At 50.7% G+C, this 21,107-nt stretch overlaps 6 protein-coding genes across 6 annotated transcripts; 5 read left to right on the top strand and 1 right to left on the bottom strand.

Annotated features, from left to right (window-relative positions):
• Positions 1-211: 211 nt before the first annotated feature.
• On the top strand, positions 212-2,055 carry A1O9_00782 (T-complex protein 1 subunit eta; the record flags this gene model as incomplete). Its single annotated transcript, XM_013409945.1, has 3 exons — positions 212-260; positions 365-853; positions 917-2,055. The coding sequence occupies 3 exons, from the start codon at positions 212-214 to the stop codon at positions 2,053-2,055; spliced, it is 1,677 nt and encodes a 558-aa protein (XP_013265399.1).
• A 2,560-nt stretch (positions 2,056-4,615) lies between these two features.
• Positions 4,616-6,044, top strand: A1O9_00783 (uncharacterized protein; the record flags this gene model as incomplete). Its single annotated transcript, XM_013409946.1, has 2 exons — positions 4,616-4,919; positions 4,972-6,044. 2 exons carry the CDS (start codon positions 4,616-4,618, stop codon positions 6,042-6,044), a joined length of 1,377 nt encoding a protein of 458 aa, XP_013265400.1.
• Positions 6,045-7,166: 1,122 nt separating this feature from the next.
• On the top strand, positions 7,167-10,418 carry A1O9_00784 (uncharacterized protein; the record flags this gene model as incomplete). The annotated part of the gene is made up of 1 exon (XM_013409947.1): positions 7,167-10,418. One exon carries the CDS (start codon positions 7,167-7,169, stop codon positions 10,416-10,418), a length of 3,252 nt encoding a protein of 1,083 aa, XP_013265401.1.
• Positions 10,419-11,392: 974 nt separating this feature from the next.
• On the bottom strand, positions 11,393-12,787 carry A1O9_00785 (vacuolar protein sorting-associated protein 4; the record flags this gene model as incomplete). Its single annotated transcript, XM_013409948.1, has 2 exons — positions 11,393-11,614; positions 11,699-12,787. 2 exons carry the CDS (start codon positions 12,785-12,787, stop codon positions 11,393-11,395), a joined length of 1,311 nt encoding a protein of 436 aa, XP_013265402.1.
• A 619-nt stretch (positions 12,788-13,406) lies between these two features.
• A1O9_00786 (prefoldin beta subunit) lies at positions 13,407-13,837 on the top strand (the record flags this gene model as incomplete). The annotated part of the gene is made up of 2 exons (XM_013409949.1): positions 13,407-13,467; positions 13,524-13,837. 2 exons carry the CDS (start codon positions 13,407-13,409, stop codon positions 13,835-13,837), a joined length of 375 nt encoding a protein of 124 aa, XP_013265403.1.
• A 5,109-nt stretch (positions 13,838-18,946) lies between these two features.
• A1O9_00787 (uncharacterized protein) lies at positions 18,947-21,070 on the top strand (the record flags this gene model as incomplete). Its single annotated transcript, XM_013409950.1, has 1 exon — positions 18,947-21,070. The coding sequence occupies one exon, from the start codon at positions 18,947-18,949 to the stop codon at positions 21,068-21,070; it is 2,124 nt and encodes a 707-aa protein (XP_013265404.1).
• Positions 21,071-21,107: the final 37 nt, after the last annotated feature.

Raw genomic sequence — 21,107 nt, forward strand, 5'->3', positions numbered from 1 at the left:
GGTGAACCAGGGCACGGGAGGCCCAGACCAGCGTCTCGCGGCCCTAATGATCCGCAGTTGAGGACATGCCAAGATTTCTATCATTTCAAAAAAGTTTCGTGAGGCTCGTGGACAGGAACAGGAACGCAGGCAGGCAGGCGGACGAGATCAAATAACCCCGCCACTGATTTCTGAACGATCTCTCATTCCCTTTCAATTAACATATACCAACATGGCAGCATTCGGAGGCCAGACACCGACGATCATCGTGTTGAAAGAAGGTTTGTGCATTCCCTTCGTACAGCCCCTCCCTTGGGTGTCTTCGTTTTGGTCCGCAACGTCTGCCCGCAATATCACCAAGTACTAATTTGTTCCCCCACCACAGGCACCGATGCATCTCAGGGCAAAGGACAAGTGATCTCCAACATCAACGCTTGTCTAGCTGTGCAGACCACCATCAAGACCACACTGGGACCTTACGGCGGAGACCTGCTACTCGTGGATGCCAACGGCAAGCAAACGATCACCAACGATGGCGCCACGGTCATGCGCCTGCTCGATATTGTCCACCCCGCCGCCCGAATTCTAACCGATATCGCCCGCTCACAGGATGCGGAAGTGGGCGATGGTACGACCAGTGTGGTCGTGCTCGCAGGCGAAATCCTCAAGGAGATCAAGGAGCAGGTCGAGCAGGGCGTCAGTACACAGACTATCATCAAAGGATTGAGGAGAGCCTCGCAGATGGCCATCAACAAGGTCAAGGAGATCAGTGTCAGTACGAACGAGGGGAATAAGAGAGAGACATTGAGGAAGTTGGCCGCCACCGCCATGAGCAGTAAACTGATCCATCGCAATGCCGGCTTCTTCACGAAGAGTAAGTTTTCTGGATATTGCCCGTGAATGCTGGTTGATAGAGCGTTACTAACATGACGCACAGTGGTTGTCGACGCTGTCCTCTCTCTCGACCAGGACGACTTGAACGAAAAGCTGATCGGAATCAAGAAGATCACGGGCGGAGCGCTAGAAGACTCGTTGTTCATTGACGGTGTGGCATTCAAGAAGACGTTTTCCTACGCCGGCTTCGAACAACAGCCCAAGTCATTCAAAAACCCCAAGATCGTCGCGTTGAACGTCGAGCTGGAATTGAAGGCCGAGAAGGACAACGCAGAGGTGCGCGTGGAGCAGGTCTCAGAATACCAGGCGATCGTGGATGCCGAGTGGCAGATCATTTACAACAAGATGGAGGCCCTATACCAGACCGGTGCGAAAGTGGTGCTCTCTCGTTTACCGATTGGTGATCTGGCTACACAGTATTTCGCAGATAGAGATATCTTCTGTGCTGGTCGAGTGGCAGCGGAGGATCTGGAGAGGGTGTGTCAAGCCACAGGTGCCACTACACAATCTACATGCTCCGATATATTGCCTTCGCATCTGGGCACTTGCGGTGTATTTGAAGAACGCCAAATTGGAGGCGAACGATACAACCTGTTCAGCGACTGCCCCGAGGCGAAAACGTGCACGTTGATTCTAAGAGGTGGGGCTGAACAGTTCATCGCCGAAGTCGAGCGGTCATTACACGATGCGATCATGATTGTCAAGCGCGCATTGAGGAACAACACAATTGTTGCCGGCGGCGGAGCGACCGAGATGGAAATTTCCGGGTATCTTCACCAATTTGCCGACAAGAACGTGCCGCACAAACAACAAGCGGTCGTCAAAGCATTTGCGAAAGCTCTGGAGATCATTCCCCGACAGCTCTGCGACAACGCCGGGTTCGATGCAACGGACATCCTGAATCGACTTCGAGTCGAGCACCGCAAGGGGAATACCTGGGCTGGTGTGGATTTTGACAATGAGGGCGTGCGGAACAACATGGAGGCATTCGTGTGGGAGCCCGCTCTGGTCAAGGTCAATGCCATTTCTGCAGCCGTGGAGGCAGCGTGTTTGATCCTAAGTGTGGATGAGACGATCAAGAATGAGGAGAGTCAAGGGCCTCAGGCGCCGGCGAGAGGCCTCCCGCCTGGTGCGGCCCAACGAGCTCTCAGGGGAAGAGGTCGAGGTATGCCCAGGAGGTGAGCTGATGTGTAAAATAAGGTTGCTGGAAGAAAAGAAAAGAACAGGAAACGGTTCCTCGAGTATGAGGGAGTGCATGACGAGTAACGACTTGTTAGTTGTTAGCGAGCATGAGATTCCCCCTTTCCGATGGCCTTGGGCTTTGGTTCTACCCGTGGAACATGATACCAAAACCAACTAGACTGGAACGAGGATGCCCAATGAGAATTCCTCCGAAATCACCCTATGATGACCTGGATGCTGGGCTTAGATGATAAAAGGTCCAATCCAGGTTTATCCATCTGCAAGGTTTGAAGGATGAGATCACCTTACGACACGAAGGCTGGCTAGCCGACCGATTCCAACCATTTGGAAATGCCAATGTCACTCAAACATAGAAGTAGTAGACAAGATAGAAGAGCTTCTAGGTAGAGTTAAAATTTTTTTGAATTCACACTCAACACTTCCTGGAAATGTAAAGGCTGACCGAGTCCTCCGTAGTTAGGGATCCAGGACCAAGTTAGCATCCGAGAATTAAAGTCTCTGCTAAGCATTGGCCGATTGAACTTCAAGACGGGAGTGCCGAGTGCTGAGTGCTTGTGGTCCTGCTCTGTGCGTTCTTCGTCCAGTCATCGGACGACCCATTCATGGGAGTTGCAGACACTGATGCAGATGGGAGTAGGGTAAGCAGTAGTTAGTTATCGTGGGATGGGAATTGAACGCAGGTCAGTAAACTTGGCACCGCCTCAAGATGTGGCAGTCCCAAGACAGACACCTCAGAACAGTAAGTCCAAGGTTCGGTCAGGGCTAGGACTGCTCAATTAAGGTTGTCTGCCGTTGGGACTGGAATGCAGTCTGGAGTCGTCACCGGATTGGGCGTTATGGCTGGGCAAGCCGTGAACGATGGGACTGCATGCAGGCGGAGCTGAGCCCCAAGAGACTCGAGCTTGCGGGGTGATTGATGGAGCATGCCGCTTGTTGTCACTGTAGAGCGACTAAGGATTGGCCAACAACCGAAACATCGTGGTGGCGTCGGCTGAGGGATAGCGAAAAAGTGTATCGCGTAGAGGCGAGTAGACAGACACATGGTCCCAGAATCGAGATAGGATTCGGCACTTCTCGGTCCTCCGTCCTGACATGGTGAGAATCTCTAGGGGAGCGAGAGGCCAGGCTCTTCGACGGACACTAATTTCTGATCTTGAAGGCCTCCACGTGGTTGGTGATGAGCCATGACAAAGGCATGGTGATATATGCATGCCCACCCAAACATACGGAGTACCTTGTAGGAGCTAGGTGCCAATACATTCTTGTTGATTTGCCAATACGCGACAACAGAGTATGCGTATCTTCAGGGCTATGGTCTTTGCTCTTACGTTAAGTCGATTACTAACTTACCTCGAGTAACGGGGTGAAGGGAGAGCCCGCCTACCATTGACAGATGACAGATGTCCCGCTAGAATGAGCATAAATGAAGTCTGTGCTCAGTCGATCAAAATTATTGCTTGGATTCGCTATGAGCATCAAGACCGTTCAATGGTCGATGGAGGAATGATGAGCAATCAAATGTTTGTTGACGTTGTCCGCAAATGTGCATGCAGGGGCCAGGGATACTTACGAGGGAGAAAAGCAAGTGAGCCCCAGAGCCGGTTAGGCTCCTCTCCCCAAGAGCCGTTTCACAGTTTCAGGCAGGGCTCTCCCAGTTCAAACACCTTCTCAAAGTGGTCATGGGGGCCGTTTGGGGCATTGCTCTCGCCTAAAGATGACTGCCTTCGGGGAGGAAGGAGGGACTGGCCTGGGCTGTGACCGGGAGCATGGCACCTATGAGGCCATGACAGGGGACAAGGGGACCCTTCCGATCAACCGAGGGACGTGAACAGGGGGACCAGGAGTCCAGCCCAGACCGAGAGATGCGATAGATACCGGGATTCCTTTAACTACGCGGATTCCGGAACTAGAGGGCCGATAGCGGTTGGCTTTGGGCCTTGTGGTGTGTACCCTTAGGCCTGTGTTGGCGGTTGGGTCACCGCCAACGCGGCGCTGTGCCTCGTTCAAAGTTGTTGCTCTGCTTTGATTCCGTCAGCTTCTTCCTCCACCTTCTTGGCTGCTTCGTGTCTTTTCTTCCCTCCACTGTCGCCACCGCTTCTACGAGGTACAGAGTACTCGATCAGGTTATTTCCACATCTCATGGTCAGCTATTTTTGACATATTTCCCTTGACTATCCTCTCTCTCACGCTTGTGCAAAACATTCGTCATCCAACTCTGTCATCCATTGTCAATCATATTTCTTGAGACGAGAAGAGCCGCCCACACGTGTCAGTCGCGCCATCACGCAGCGGCACAGAGATTACTCCACATCCAAGGACCCTTTTTCCGCTTAAGTGATCAAAAGGCCCAGCACCAGCACCAGCAGCGGCACCAGCATCAGCACCACTGCTGTTAACTAGTACAACTGCGCCCGCAGGATTTGTCGCCGTTTTACTACTACCCATCGCTTGCCTACCTTCCCAACCTCACTTCTGCACCACTTATAGCATATCAACGACAAACATCTCAGCTTCCTGATCGAATCCTCCTTCCAAGGCAATGTCCTATTATCCAGGCCAGGGTGGCTACGGTGCCCAACCGCACCAAGGCGGCGGCTATGGCGGTTACCCTCCACAGACACACACGCCTCAACCTGGATATCCCTCTGGAGGCTACAACCAAGGCGGATATCCTCCTCCATCACATTCACCCCAACCGCAATATGGACACTACGGAGCGCCAGGAGGTTATGGTCAGCCACCACCACAAGCGGCACCGTATGGCTATAACAACCCTCCACCGCCGTCTCAGGGAGGCTATGGTGGCTACGGCGCTCCAGCTCCGCAACCAAACGGCTATCCAGGTATGTGAAATCATGCCACCATATATCTTAGGAGACTGACTGACTTTTGAAGGACCTCGACCTGGGATGCCATATAATAACAACTCGGGATACCAACAAGGACCACCGCAGCAACAAAGCGGCCGCCCAGGTCCCGCCGCCCCTCCTACCGCCCCTCAGCAGTTTGCCCACGGCGCTCCTTCCAATTACACCTTCCAATATTCGAACTGCACAGGAAAACGCAAAGCCTTGCTGATTGGCATCAATTACTTCGGACAAAGAGGTCAACTGCGAGGTTGTATCAACGATGTGAAGAACATGTCAACCTACCTAAATCAGAACTTTGGCTATGCAAGAGAAGACATGGTCCTGTTGACAGACGACCAACAGAATCCCATGTCACAGCCAACCAAGGCAAACATTCTCCGGGCCATGCATTGGCTCGTTAAGGACGCACGACCCAACGATTCTTTGTTTTTCCATTACAGTGGCCACGGCGGTCAAACACCTGATCTAGATGGCGATGAGGAGGACGGCCATGATGAAGTCATCTATCCTGTCGATTTCCGAACGCAAGGTCACATCGTGGACGATGAAATGCACCGTATCATGGTCAAGTCATTAGCTCCCGGAGTGCGACTGACAGCCATTTTTGACTCATGCCACTCTGGTTCCGCACTGGACCTTCCATATATCTACTCGACCGCAGGTGTGCTCAAGGAACCCAACTTGGCAAAGGAAGCAGGTCAAGGGCTACTTTCGATTGTCTCGTCATATGCTAGAGGCGATATGGGCGGCATGGCATCCACCGCAATGGGACTGTTCAAAAAGGTCACTTCGGGAAATTCGACATACGAGCGCAACAAACAAACCAAGACTTCACCCGCTGATGTCATCATGTGGTCCGGCAGCAAGGACGAGCAGACCAGTCAAGATGCCACAATTGGAGGAGAGGCTACAGGTGCCATGAGCTGGGCGTTCGTAACGTCGTTGAAGAAGAACCCACACCAGAGTTACGTTCAGCTTCTGAACAGTATTCGAGACGAATTGGCGACGAAATACTCGCAAAAACCACAGCTGAGCTGCTCTCACCCACTGAGTACGTGTTTTCCGTCCTTCTGGAAATGCAACTCGAGGCTAACGTGAAGGCAGATACCGACTTATTGTATGTGATGTAAGATGGAAACGAAAGGATGTGGAATGATCGATACCCGAGGGCATCAGGCTCTCTTGGCTTGGGATGGAACGCAACGCATTTGGACTGGAGGCAAAAGCACTTGGACAGTGCAAGATCTCTAACGAAATATGAGCTGTCGAGACGACAGGAAGCGGTTCACTAGTATTACCGAACGCAATAGTATTGCACGACGGAAGCATTGCCCCAGTTACTCTAGGACCATATTACTGGTATTAGGAAGGAGCATGAGCGTCAACTCATGGCCACCAATTGAACACACCATTTCGAATCCATTCCATTCTACTATATTCCACTCAATCCCTTTCGACCTTGCTACCTCGAGTGACCGTGTATGCAGGCTTCTTGGCAGTGCCATTGAATACCTGCCTGCCTGCCTGACGAGTCCTATGCTGTACTGCTATGATAGAAGCATGCATCCCATTCTATGTACTTGGTACTCGTAAATGATCAACAGGGCCATGTGATGTGATCTGCCTGGTGCCCCGTGAGCTATTTCTGTCTGCCACTGGCACACTGCAGGCGGCATGTGTTTCCCGGATGTACTCCGCCTCCCTCCGCGTTCTAGAAGGTGAATGGATGTGGGCGTGCCAGTAATTGGTGGCAGTGGCAGTGGCAATGGCAATGGCACATGATTTTGCACGTGCTGTCCAAACTGCCCAAGACACCAGCATACCGAAGTTCAGCCCACCCACTTTTCTGCCTGTTCATCCGTTTTCTCCCAGTTCCCCTCCTCGCATCCTCACAGGGACGGTACAGGTAATTACAACCTGCCGATCACGCCTCGCTCGTTCTTTACCTACTCATACGAGGTCCTTCGTCATACCCTCACGCAGTACTTTGGCTCGTTCTTTCAACACTCCTCGTACTGACCTGGGCAACAACTCGCAAAAGGTCTTGGGACATCTTGGGCCTTTCGTCTTCCTGCTATTTCCACTACTACAATCGAGTACTCATACATCCCTAACTGAACTGATACCTCTACTGCCTCTCCCTCGCCTGGCCTCTCCTTCGTCTCCCATCCCGTTCCACACCGCAGCCCATCATGCGACACCACCTTCTCACACATCAAAATGAAACCTGATGTGCCTCCCTCCTACGAAACAGCCGTTAGTCGCGAGGCCTGGTCCATCATTGCGCCTTGGATACCCTCGCGCGACCTCTGTTCAGCATGCCTCGTGTGCCAAAAATGGTATTCCATCTTCATTCCCTTCCTCTGGGGCGACCCCGCCTCTCACTTTGGCATTGCAAATGATGCCGTTTACGTCGCCCTCACTCGCTTCAAGAGGATTCTACGCAAGGCCCGCCTGTCCACGAGAAGCCTCACCCACACCCTCCACCTGCCACCTGCCCTGAGCGAGATCTATGGCGGTCCCAATCCTACCTGGCTGCGCGAAGTCCTCGAGTTTCTACCCAATCTCCAGAGTCTCATTGTAACAAAACTGCCCTTCTTTGACCATCACAGCCTTGCCGCGCTCAAGTCTACCTCCGTCAACAGGAGATTGTCTCAGGGAGAAGAGAATGTACTGCCTCCTTTTGGCCTGAAGCTGTTACTAGCATCGAGCGAACCCAATAGCACCTCTCTCGGCTTGACCATCGCCTTACCACGCTTTCCGTATCTCGTCTATCTTGACTTGTCATATACCCCTCCTGCTCGCGATGCAGCAGTCCTGGCAGCCCTGGCGCACCAGCGCGACCTTCAAGTTTTAAAACTGCGCGGTGTGGGCCTCAAGGATGGAGAGGCCGAGGTTCTAGCCAATGCAATCGGTATTCGGGTCAGGCTGTTGGATATTCGAGACAATCTGTTAACGGACATGGCTGTGAGGTCTTTAATGCAAGCTTGTTTCTTAGATGCTGACGCCGCCAACCTGGGTTCCCTCAATGTCGAAGATTGGCCGGTCGGGATGGCACCCGGTCCCAACTTTTTCAGCCTCGACGCTTTGCGAAGTGAAGATCTCGATCATGAGCTCTTGAAGCAATTAACCAATCCACTCACGGGGCGCCTTGCTTTTGAAGACATCCCCCACCGAGGCTTAACACATTTATATGTGTCTGGAAATCGTTTATCTGTCGAAGGCTTGTCAAGCCTCCTGAAATCTGAACGGTTGCACATTCTCGATGGAGGTACAGCAGATACCGTCAAAACCATTGCACGGACTATCTCGTTAACCACCGAGAGCGGCTATATTGATGAGGTTCGTTTTCCCGGTGCCGAGAAACTCATTCCAGTTCTTGCAAAATCAGCAAGTAGAAACCTGACCTACCTCCGCGTTGATCATGCGTTGATCACAGCAAAGCTTGAGGCTGTTCAAGGTGTGCCCAAGCCAAAAGGTACTGCTGTCGAACTAGCAGGTTCAGCGCCACTCTCAGCAGAGTTGCCCTCAGAGGAAAGACATGTGGTGGAAGCTCCAGCCCCTGCACATTATGCCGTCGAGCTACCACCTGGTGACCAAATATTTGAAATGGATGCTACCCCGGCCGCACCTCGAGCTGAGCTGATCGGCGATGTCATCTATTTTGCTCTCAGCCCTCCAGTGGGCAAGAGGCCAGAAGTGAATAGTCCTGTCATTGAAACGCAGACTCCCATCAGAGGTGAAGGTCCATATGCACCCGAAGTTGTCGGTGACCCAGAGCTTGAAAGTGAACATGAAGGCGATCATGACACAGTAGCAGACTCAGAGATTTCTGAGGGTACCGGAACTAACAGCTCAACGAGATCTATTCTGTCTCCCGTATCCCCAATGACTCCTCACCCAGGACACGGTACCTTTCAACCCTTGATTGCTCCTCCTAGTGTCACGCCTAAGCCAACAGTCCCGACTGGCGCACCGCCTGCTGCGAAAGCGCCTACCTCAGTACCTACCTCAAGCCCTGTCCCTCACGCGTCGGTGGGTACTTCCCAACCTCTCCAGCAGCAGCAACCACCACCACCCAAAAAGGTGCCATTTACATCACCCTCGAATCAACATCGTCATGCACGCATAGAAGCACTTCTCTCGAAGCGGCCAGCTGGCACGTCTGCAAAAAAGTACCAACCTGGTCAGAAAATGCCTCAAGTTACTGCAAATAACTTGAGCGTTCTTCATCCCTGTCTCCTTCCGAATCTCCGGACCTTGGTCTTGACCAACGTTCCGCTGAAAGTGCCACAATCATCATCAGTAATTCCTGCTTTGAAAGCGTTCATATCTGCTTGCGCAGACGAATCCGCATTGTCGCATCTCCTTGCGCGAACAGACTATTCGCTTCCTCCAGGACGAGCGCGTCATTTGGCTGAAATTGAGCATGCTCGCTCCTTGTTTGCTCTCCGGACCATCATTCTTGAGATGGAGTCGCCCAGTGCCAAGACCGAAAATGCACAACGTGCCTGGCAGCACTCACGCCAGCGCATAAGTATGAGCAAATCTTCTACAGGAGACCTGGACAGTGAGAATCTATGGTCTGCAGCCGAAAATGATTTCAGCTTCTTTGGAGAAGAAGGTGAGGAGAAAGATGAGTGTGGTATCTATCAGCACGATCCGGAGAAGTATTTCCCCACGGCCCGGTTTGACGATAAAATTGTTCTTACAGTGGATGATGCTTCGTTTGACAATATCAGCGGTACGAACAGTCCACATGGGAGCTTACAAGGCCACGGCACACTAAATCCATTCTCAATGAACTATGGCGGTGGCAACTCAACGCTGCGGAGTCCGAGAAATCTACCCCTGGGAAGGAATAGGAGACCTTCCAATGAGAGCCAGCGGAGTGGCATGGGCCCTCCTTTCTCAAATGGAGACTCTAGAGTTTCCTGGGCAGAGATGCAAGGCACACCCGCGTCACCAAAACTCATGCAGAATAGGTTGGCGCCAACATCTAATCCTGCGCCGAATTCTGCAATCGAGGAAGACGAGCCTGAAGTAGATGTTGTTGTATCGTTAGCCGCTTGGAGAAAAGAACGCAAGCTAGCATATGAACAAGAACTTGCTCGTCATCGCGCCAGTAAAATGAATGGTCACGCCAATGGCTTCCATGCAGCGGGTTCACGGCCATCTTCTTCGGCAGGTCCCAGAGGGTATGGATACGGCTACGACCCTGGCGCGACATCGTTCACGAATGGGGTTGGAGCTGGGCATACCAACGGGCCGCTATCTGCCTCCGCAGCCTCCCGCCCTTCTACGACCGCGGGACCCGCTAGTGATGTTAACGACATCGACATCGACATGAAATTCGTTGAGGGTCATTGGAAAGGCGAGATCAAAGTTGTCAGAAACTCGTCGCCCAAAGGGCGCACCGGTGTCGTTGACATGTATGGGAATTACTTCGAGAAGGGTTATCTCTATCCCTGATGCTCGGGAGAATTTCACGGAGCCCCGAGAAATATGCATCGGTGAAGGTTTGGCCACTTCCCACAGCTGATACTGAGCGAGTCTATGAAGGGCTTCCATGATGCGATGTGTCTTTAATGACGATGACGATGACGATGACGATGACGATGATTTTCTGGACTAAACTGATATCTTTCAAGACTATTGGCTATTATTATTATATACCGAGTGAGTTCCTGCGTTATATGATCATAATATATGCGGATCTAAATTGCGGTGTGAAGGATCGTATTGTATTTTTTTTACTAAACCCCATACTTTCCAGGGATGCGTCGCAGAGTCGACCCAGAAAGTATTGGCATATATGAGCATTCATTCCATCCAAGCATTCAAGCCCTTCCGACTCCGTTGTGAAAACTCTAACATAAAATATTGTGCCTATACCTGGGTGAGGAGGCTCGCGCTCGCGGGAACTGCATCGCCGTCGCCGCGAAACATCTCTACGCTGGAATGGGGCTGCGTACATGACTACCCTGCCTCCCACGTACCTCCTCGGAAGGGTGTGACGGGCTGACTCGATCACTCGAACAGCTCTTTGCCTGTGTGTTCTTATTCTGGGAATTCTTTGTCCAATGGAGCGAAGAGTGGGATGGCGCAAGAATATGCACAGAAAATCAGGTGGGCACGAGAAACAAGCGCTGGACTTCAAGATGCCTCCGCCCCCTTGGGCGTTTACTCTTCCGTGTTGGCTGTATCTTTGGACTCTGGAGCATTTGGAGACCTGGCTACTTTCATGCATTTCATTTCATTTCATGCATTTCATTTCATTTCATTCGTCTCGTTTCTCTCGACTCGAGCTGAGCTGCGCCAGTCCAGCCAAGTCCAGAAAACTTCAACCTTCACATGGCCTTGAGTAAGAGCGGCGAATCAACGCGTGAGACTTCGTTTATTTCTCCACGACCGCCCGCCTCATGTGTCTGACAACAAGTCATTTATCAAGCACCTTCACTGCCGAACTCAGCCGTCCACTCTGTATTGCGCTTCAGATCTTCGCCGGAGACTGTTGGCCGCGAGGCCTTGATGGCACGGATGAAGTCCTTGACGGCCAGGGGCGGTTCGAGCAGTTTTTCCGACTCGACATCCACCCACGTCATCTCCATTGCGCCGCTGTCGCCCGGTGAGCAAGGGGTGAGTTTCTCTTCGCCGTCGACCGTCACCTATTTTGTGTCAGATGGGTGGTTAGTGACGGATCCGCTACAGGGAAGGTGGGGAGATGGGATGCAATGTTCTTTTTAACATACCTTCTTGTAATGAGTTGCAGTTTGGATCTTCCTGACTGGCTGCATCAGAGCGTCTTGGACGGCAATACTGATATCGCTTCCGGAATAGCCCTCGCTCAGGTCCGATAATGTCTTGTAGTCGTTCTGGGATAATTCGCATTTGGTGTCTCCGACAGCAAGCTCAAACATCCTCATTCGCGCTGGCTTATCGGGCAACGAGATATGTACTCTCCGCTGGAAACGTCTTCGGATGGCGGCGTCTAATTGCCATGGGATATTTGTCGCGCCAAGGATCAGAACACCCTTTGAATCTTTACCAACACCGTCCATCTGAACGAGTAATTCGGTCTTGATACGTCTTGAGGCTTCGGATTCGCCTTCGCCTCTCGGCCCGCAGAGTGCGTCGACTTCGTCGATAAAGATAATGGCGGGCTTGTTTTCTCGCGCCATGTTGAACAGTTGCTTTACGAGTCTTTCCGATTCACCCATCCACTTGCTGACTAGATCGGAGGAGGAAACGCTGAAGAATGTGCTGTTGGCTTCCGTGGCGACGGCTTTGGCGAGGTATGATTTTCCGGTTCCAGGTGGTCCGTAGAGTAATATGCCCTTCCAGGGTTGTCGTTTACCTTGGAAGAGATGAGGGAATTTGATCGGTAAGATAACAGCCTCCTTTAGGGCTTCTTTGGCACCTTCCAAGCCTGCAACATCCTCCCATTTGACGTTGGGTTTGTCGGTCAGGATAGCACCAGTCAGTTGGCCTCTCAGCTTCTTACTGTCTGCATCTTCTTCGTCCTTGTCGCCTGATTCGCCCTTTCCGGCACCATTCACGGCCTTCCCATTGACTCCCATTGCAGCAGGTTTCTTCCGATTACTTGCGTCGTTGGATTGGATATGTGTCTTTAGCTTTTCTGCTCGGTCCATGTATTCAGCGGCTTTTCCACGGATCATCTCTTTCGATTTGGGGTTCTTTTCCCATTTCAGGGCCAGCATAAAGAGTTCGAGCGCGGCATAATATTGTTGATAGGCTTGCTCGTACGACCCCGCGGTGTCTAGTTCAATGGCCTTTTTGACCGTATCGATCGCCCGACCGAGGAAGTCGGTGTTGGACATGATGTAGGCAGTAGTTTTTGGGCTTGACTCTGGATGAGTTTATGTCTTGGTTTGTTCTTAGAGTGCAGGTCGTAGCAGTGTTGAAGGAGAGTGTGCACAAGCGGAACCGGTCAGAACACCAAGACTGCAGGATGAAGTGGGAAGATACCAGAGGTTGCTGCGCACAGTCGCCCGCTGCTATAGAAAACGCCAAAAGGTATGAAACAGGAAGCAGAAAGCAGAGCCTTTGTGCCAGATTCGTTGCTGATCTTCGGTTCAGTGGTATGGTTTATGGGAGAAGGTGTGACAAGACCCCGGCTTGGATGTTTAGTGGAAGGTGGGATATTTGGTTAGCTGGAAGTTAGTGGATAATCGTGGTCCTGCCCACTTGGATGCCACTGCCGAGGGCGCCCCGCGCTTTAACCAGCCCACTAGGCAGTTAGTCAGTTAGTCAGTTACCTGCGGGTGGCTCTGGGCGACTGCCTTGCTCGTGTAGACGCGCTGGAGCCGTTAAGAAGAGGCCTCTAGCCGCCCAAAGCCCCCACTTACCGCAAACTAACACATTTTCAGGCACTATCGCCCGTCAAATAGTTACAAATCTTGCCGTCCTTCTCAAACCCTCCTCCTTGGTCAGCGCGCCATGGAAGAAGACAGAAACAAGCTGCAGACTTTGTCTGAGGCTCTGCAGAAGTTTCAAGACGGTCAGTTTAGCTCGCCTGCGTCTTAGCAACGCTTGCATAATAACCTGCGCCAACAGATCTCCAATCCGCGATCGATGCACGCCAGACACTCGAAGCCCAACAACAGGAGAACAAGGCGGTCCAGAATGAGTTCAATTCCCTGGCCGAAGATGCCGGAATCTACAAGCTTGTCGGCCCGGTGCTGTTGAAGCAGGACAAGACTGACGCCACTGCTGCCGTCGATGGACGTCTTGAGTTTATTGGCAAGGAGATCACCAGGACTGAGATCAGAATTAAAGAGTTGCAAGAAGGTTCCGAGAAGAAAAGAATAGAGCTGCTGCAACTCCAGCAAAAGCTACAGTTGGCTGCACAAGAGCAAAGCAGTGGCTGAGTCACGTCTTTCTCCGACCCCCACCCAACCATGCTGAGGCTCATGGACAAACATACCTGCCCGGGCCTGGTCTGCGAAAGCATACGTCGGCCGTCAAGCAACTGGCCCTGATGTCGATCACAAAAAGCAGACCTGTGTGCAAAATGATATGGGCTCAGGTGGGCAGTACAGGAGGGGAATTTCTACACATGAGCACATTTCCATCCTCCTGCAATATCTATCCCGAAACAGGCATGTGATGACCGGACCATGTCCTCATTTTTGCAGGAACGAGCCAAAACCTCGATTCACACGATAAGGACGGCTCTGTAGGATTCCAGTTTTGCGTCTGTGGCAAGCAGTCTTTCGCCACTGCTCGAATCTCCGATCCTGCCCTGCCAGCAAGATAATGAGCCTTCCTTGGGAGCTGCTATATTCTCTTCCTAGTGTAGAACCTGGTCGTTGAGGGCAAAATGGAAGGTTGATGTCCCAGCTGCGGCCAGCTGCTTGACACAAAATAACGAATGAGAAGAAACACGCATGATCATCTAATAACCCTGCCGCTATTGCTTCTATCTTTGACCATATCACGTGAACTTGGGAGCCACTCGCAAAACTGACCAATTCTCTTGCCAACCATGTGTCCTTGGAACGGATGGTGGAGTGATGTAGTAGAGTCGGTATAAGGCATCTTTCAAAGCGTTGGCCTCCATTGGGGGTGTATTGTCTATACTGGATGTTTTACTTCATGGCAGTGTCCATGCCGGATTTGCTTCCAGTTTATATGCCACGTATCTATCTGTATCCATCTGCATGGTGGCTGTCACTGTGTCAACTGCATGGCAAAGTTGCCATGGCTGTGCATTGCATCGTGAGACTATTTCCGGCTCTCAACAGGCAGGCAGCAGGCAAAAGGCACGTGATGATATCAAACCCCCGCCGCCCCATCGGAGCTTCTGCCGGTCAGGCTATTGACTGCTAAAAGTGTGGAAATATTGACTTTACTATGCATGCACAGGTGAATTCATTGATGAGCACAAGATGTGGTAAAGTTCCGCTTTAGGGGCTCTAATAAACAATCCTGGGTGACGTCATGATAACAGTGGCCCGAAGATGGTGATCGGTGGGACAGGTCTGGCGGTAGTAACTTTGGATACCTAGGCATGTACCAAGGTAGTGTAGGATCATGTAACTCTGTTTATGTACCTAGGTACCCAAAGCGTGTCCCATCCCTCTCGATGCTACTTGACGCCTCAGCTTTCGGTCAATAGTCACACCTGAAAGATCGATCACCGTCATCACATCGATATACAGGATGAGAGCCTCCAGCCATTCTGCTGGGGCTGCGCAATTTGCACTAACCAGCAATGGCCTGATTCTAAAGCTACACGACCAAGGTCACAAGTCACCATCTCAAACTAACCTGCCGTTGACGATTTTGCGGGAGAAATCGGTAAATTACTTTGCTTTCTGGGATAGAATATCAAGAGTTGTTACCGATGCCTTGGGCCGGGACTGGGTTACAAAGGTGCTAGCCGGGAAATGGCAAATGCAGTTCCAAAACTGGTGTCCCTCCAGGGATGGTTTCGGATGCTAAGTGGAAGTCCGTCCGAGAATGGCTTGGTGCATCTGGCTTGATGCGCGTGATGTGTTCGACGATATATTGTTCTTTTGGCTAGCGGCTGCTCTACAGCTAGGCGGTCAATGCTGTTAGAAGCTCCTGCAAAGCATCACGGGCTTTGCGCCGATGGCCTTGCTGCTTCTAAGAGAGCTTCGGTCACTGTGGCACGCGAGAAGTCAGAGATCGAGGACAATTCCGTCTAGAACGAGAGCGGTTCGATGTGTTCTGGGGTACGATCTGTCCTATTCAGGGTGGAACTTGGCCCCGATATGATGTATCTTGAACTAGGCAGCCTTGAGACAATCGGTAAAGCATGTAGTTCCTGCGTCTGGGGCAGATGTTATAGGCTGCACACGTTTCGCGGCTCGAGCTCCTTGACAAGAGCTTCTTGAACTTCATTTGCCAACTTGAACGGATGCAGACCCCAGGAATTCCAAGGTTATAAGTCAACAGTGAAAATAAGGTTGTCTTGGCCTGTCGATCATCCGTGAAATAGATCTCCTGACTCGTTTCACAGTGCGGGGTCGGGTACATTAAAGTCTGACTTTCTGTTAATCCGGCGTTGTCCTCGCAAAAAGGCACGTTCCTAGGTTAGCTGGCTGTGCCTCAATATAATTTTGCAAGATAGTCCTTGAATATGGTCCCATCATGTCTGCACTTTAACGACATCGGAAGGGAATACATCACATGGCGCAATTGTCCACCGTGAACATTAACTTTGACCAGACCATCAAGCAACCAAAATAAATGTACGGAAAAATCAATAAAATCAACCGGGAAAATTTTGAAAGCCAGATTTACACCATCATCAAATGCGTCCAGGATTGCATGCCAGTCTGATCAGTAAGACAAGAGTAATAGTAATAATGGTGTTAGTAATGACACAGTAATGCCAACGCCCTCGTACAAATAACTTCCTTCGGGGAATACAGTGCCCACAGCGCACTCGCTACTGATACTCTGCCCCGTTGTAGATTGTGCTCATGCCTCGTACGAGGTAATGCTGCTGCGTTCATTCCTAGTGGCCATCGAGTTGACCGATACTCGACTGCCACAAGTCAAACGCCCGACCAAGGGGAGATGGGCCTGTCAAGCCCTCGTGATTGAAAGACACAACGGTGGTACGAATTCGCAACCTGAGTTGAATCAAGGCGTGCTGGGGCCAACAGTTGCAAGGCATCTACGATTGACAGGACAGCTGAGTGAAAAAACACGCAGTTATCCGAAGCAGAAGTCTCGGATGGTCGTACAGTTTGTATCTCGCAGCTAGCATCGTCCAATAGCTCTCAGAACTATCTGGCTTCATGGGGACAATCGACGGTAGAAGCATGAATAAGGTTCCGCAACCCAGGCACTCAGCCTTCCGTGACTGTCTGTCTTGCCCATGTTTATGCTGGAGACGAGTATTAAATCACTCAGACCTGCTCTAGTGAACATTCAAATTTGCGGAGCAGTTCATTACCATCTGGCTGCCGCAGGAGAGCCGCGATGCTCTTGTATTCTTATCTTCTTCATTTGGCTTTTTGCTTTTTTTCTTGTGTCGATGGAGTTTCAAACTACTTCATCAACCCACTCGAACTCTCTAACAATACAACTACAGACTTTATAGATAACCCCCAACTTTTGCTGAACACACCGTTCACCATCACCTGAAGCACGGACGAAACCACCTATGCAATCCATTTATGGCAGCTGGGGCTGAACGGAGAAGGTCTCTTCTGCGACGATAACGCTGTTCAAGGTATGTTCATATCACGCTGGTAAACAGTCGAAGAATAAACAGTTCTAAGAAATTGCTAGCTGTTATTTCAGGTAACATTGGAGAGAATTCGTTCGATTCGATTGTGAAAGCAGGATCTTTTAGCTTAGAATTCTCACCATTATTCTGTTTCTCAGTGGCACTTGGAACTAGTGACGACGTTGTATATGCAGCTCAGAGCCGCTACTTCAACATCACCACTCAGGCAGAAGTAACTTCAAGTGCAAGATCGACCTTTACATCCACTTAGTCGTCTTCCAAAACAGCATCGTCAAGAACGACACCCACTCAGGCGACCACAGCATCGATATCTGCAGCAGCGTCTTCAGCTTACGCTAACCCAGCACAGCCGCCATCAAAGGATAGCAACATTCTAGTCATTGGTCTGGGTACAGGTCTAGCATCTGTTACTCTTATAGCCGTTTTTCTCGGATACAAAGTCTTCAAGAGTAGGGATCGTGGCTCGAAACAAACTCAAATAGATTCCGCGAACGTGGGGCGTTCAACTGGCTTCGAATATCCAGACCAGGCTGCTCAGACTTGGAGTCCAACCACAATGCAGGAGTCTCAGTTGTATAAAAAGTTCTCACCCGAGAGGTTAGCAGCAACTCATCATGCCCATCCAGGGATAGCCGAACTTCCGGGGGGATATATAGCTGAATTTAATTAGATAGCCCAATGTGCCGCCGTGGAGTAGCGTGCTTCTTCTCAGCGGCATCACCGATCTGTTGAAATTGCGGTTCGGCTTGGTCATCACAGAAAAGCCGTCAGAAGGTGAAATTCTTTTGAAAACCAGTAGCTTGGACTCTATTCTCCCCACAGATCTATATGCACGGAAACATTCAATTCAAAGAGTACCTACGTATTCACAAAAACGCTTGGAAAGGACCGAGAAACACTGCCTGCCAATACAATTTCTCACACAACCTATGCGTACACAGCTCGCAAGCTCCCGTACATCACAGTACCCCAGGCGAAGTTGCCACCGCATTGGCAAATTTCGACCAACTATCGTAATTTCTGCTATGCATCGGGTCTGGCGCCTTTCTCAAGGAGGCGTTTAACAACCTCCCAGTGGTCACGGAAACGATGGGACTTGGAGTGGAGGGGCAGTCAGGTGGCCTCTAGGTAAGCGAATGAGAAGATCGGTAGTGTCGAGTGAAGCAACAGTGACTGCAGATGTGAGCCCATCATTTGAAAACTTGGTGAGGCCCATTCGTCGCTATGTTGAAATCTAGAGGCGAGACTCCAAATTGTTTCCTCCACCGCCAACGGATCCTGTCGTAAGTGACCAAAAACGTCCCTACCAATGCGCCGCTTTTGTCGCCGTCTGAGTTCTCATTTGGTCTTGAGATGGACTCTAAGAAAGACCTTTCTTGAGGCACTGGAGCCGATCACTAGTTACAAGTAGGTATCAGCAATCCAGTGATTCAAGCACGCTGAGCCTGGCTGGCAGCCACCATGGCCCATCCGCGACCCAACACGCATAAACTTTCGGGCGCCTCGGGCCGAACCTTGTACAGAAAGAAAGAGTGTGCATAAGGCGGCGTCACCCAAGTCCCAAAAGAGAGGGAGCTAACCCCCTCAGGCTTGGCAGGAACTTTTCGCGTAGACCCCAAATTTCTGATACTACATGTGTAGTCTGTTGATCGTCGGCAAATTACAACTTCATACGACCAAACTACGCACACCGATTGCCGAATGTCAATACTGAGCCATCCTATCGCACCATAGTTGCAAGGTCTGAAATATGCCTCAGGAGAAGAAGAAACGCGGCCGTCGGGAGGAAAAGACCAGCAAGAAGCGCAAAGTGAACGACCAAGCTGAAAAGCCTTCAAAAAGGTTCAAACCAGAAGATCACCATCCCGAAGATTTCGGAAATGAATTCCTCGTGAGTGGTGAAGCAGGAGATGACTTCATCAGCTTTGAAATCCCACCGCCCGATGGAGTTCAGGCCCCAGTAACCGAAGGTGAATTCCATGGCCTCCTTGACCCCGAGGAACAAGAATATTACTCAAATGTTAATGCCAAGATTGTATCAAACGACTTCGAGTCTGAAGACGATCGCACGATCTTCATCGAGGCTGTTCATCGAGAAACTGAAGGAAAAGAGCTGAAAGTAGCATCGAGTCAGTCTTGCTCGAGGTACCTAGAGAAAATTATCTTGTTGTCTACGCCGCTTCAATTACGCGGCCTTTTCAGCAAATTTCTAGGAAATCTCACATCTCTGGTACAGCATAGATTTGGCAGTCACTGTTGTGAGACATTGTTTCTTCAAGCTGCCAAATTTATTGGTCAGGAAAAAAGATCGTCCAAGGAGGAGAGCGAAGACACTCCCGCCTCCTTAGAGGAACTCTTCCTCCGTGCATCTGGAGAGCTGAAACCAAATATGGGCTTTCTACTCACCGAAAGATTTGCGTCTCATACAGTCAGGGTACTATTCCTTGTTCTCTCTGGATTGCCGTTGGACGACTCGTCAGTGAAGTCTATGCTCGCAAGCAAGAAAAAGGAAAAGATCGATACGCCTGAGAAAATAAACCCAGAAATGCCAAAAACTAAGAGAGTAGTTCCGAAAAGCTTCCATCAGGCACTGTCAGAATTGATTCAAAGCGCCATATCTTCTCTGGATACCACATACCTGCGGGCTTTAGCGACACATCCACTAGGCAATCCGGTATTACAGCTACTACTCCAACTCGAGCTTTCCAGTTCGAACAAGAACAAGTCGACCGAAGATACGTCATTATTCTCAAAATTATTCCCAGAGGCGAACTTGGAGCATCACTCCGACAGTGCTAAATTCTTGTCAGGCTTGATCTATGACCCAGCGGGGTCGCATCTAGTCGAACTTCTCGTGCAGAGACTACCGGGGAAACAATACAAAACCATTTACAAGGCAGTTTTAAAGCCAAAACTAGACAGTATGGCGAAGAACGATGCTGCTAGTTATGTTGCCGTTAGGATTCTCGAACGACTTGGAAAAGATGATCTGATAGAAGCCAAGCGTCTGATATTGCCAGTGATACCCACTCTGATATCACGGCAAAGAACAGGGCTAATCAAAGTCTTGATCGAACGATCTGCAGTGCGTGGAGCTGATCTGCAAGATCTGGCAGATGTAATCAAAGCCGAGTACGGAAATGGCGAATCATCTTTCATATCAAATGTCTTGAATGCCAAATTGGAAGAGGAAAATCAAGAGAAATCATCGGCTGATACCACCAACGCCGACTCCAAGGCATCACGTCACAAAACCGATGTTCATGGCTCACTCTTGGCACAAGCAATGCTCCAGGCGAAACCGACCGCTAACGTCGTCCATGAGAGCCTTCTATCACTCTCCACAGATGAAATATTGGCACTTTGTCGTGATCCCCCGGCTTCTCGTCTCGTTCAAGCCTCGCTCAGTCCTTCTCACACCAATATTGCTTTCCGCCGACAGTTTATCCCCAATTTTTCTGGTCACATGGTTCCGCTCTCTCTCGAACTGACAAGTTCTTATGTGGCGGATGCTCTCTACGCTGCAACAGATGGCCTGCATTTCATGAAGGAGAAACTCGCTGGCGAGCTGGCTGGAAGCGAGACGCAATTACGAGAATCACCTTTTGGAAGGAATGTTTGGAAGAATTGGGCGATGGATCTGTTCCGGAGGCGACAAGCTGAATGGCGAGCTTTAGCAAAAGGCCAAACTGCTCAGGACCAAGCACAGGGCATAGGTGGAAGTGATCGGACAGGAGCTGGAAAGTCTGAAACCAAGAAGACTGCAATTCAACTCGCACGCGAGCGACATGCACACCGCAAACCGCATGGGTCGGGCTCAAAACCGTCCAAGTTGGCAACAGGATCCAATGCTATTGTTTCAACAAATGCATGAGCAAGGCTCGTTTCCGCGACATGTTGGCCAACCTTGC

This window comes from Exophiala aquamarina (assembly GCF_000709125.1).
Source record: "Exophiala aquamarina CBS 119918 chromosome Unknown aczIA-supercont1.1, whole genome shotgun sequence".
Taxonomy (NCBI): Eukaryota; Fungi; Ascomycota; class Eurotiomycetes; order Chaetothyriales; family Herpotrichiellaceae; genus Exophiala; species Exophiala aquamarina.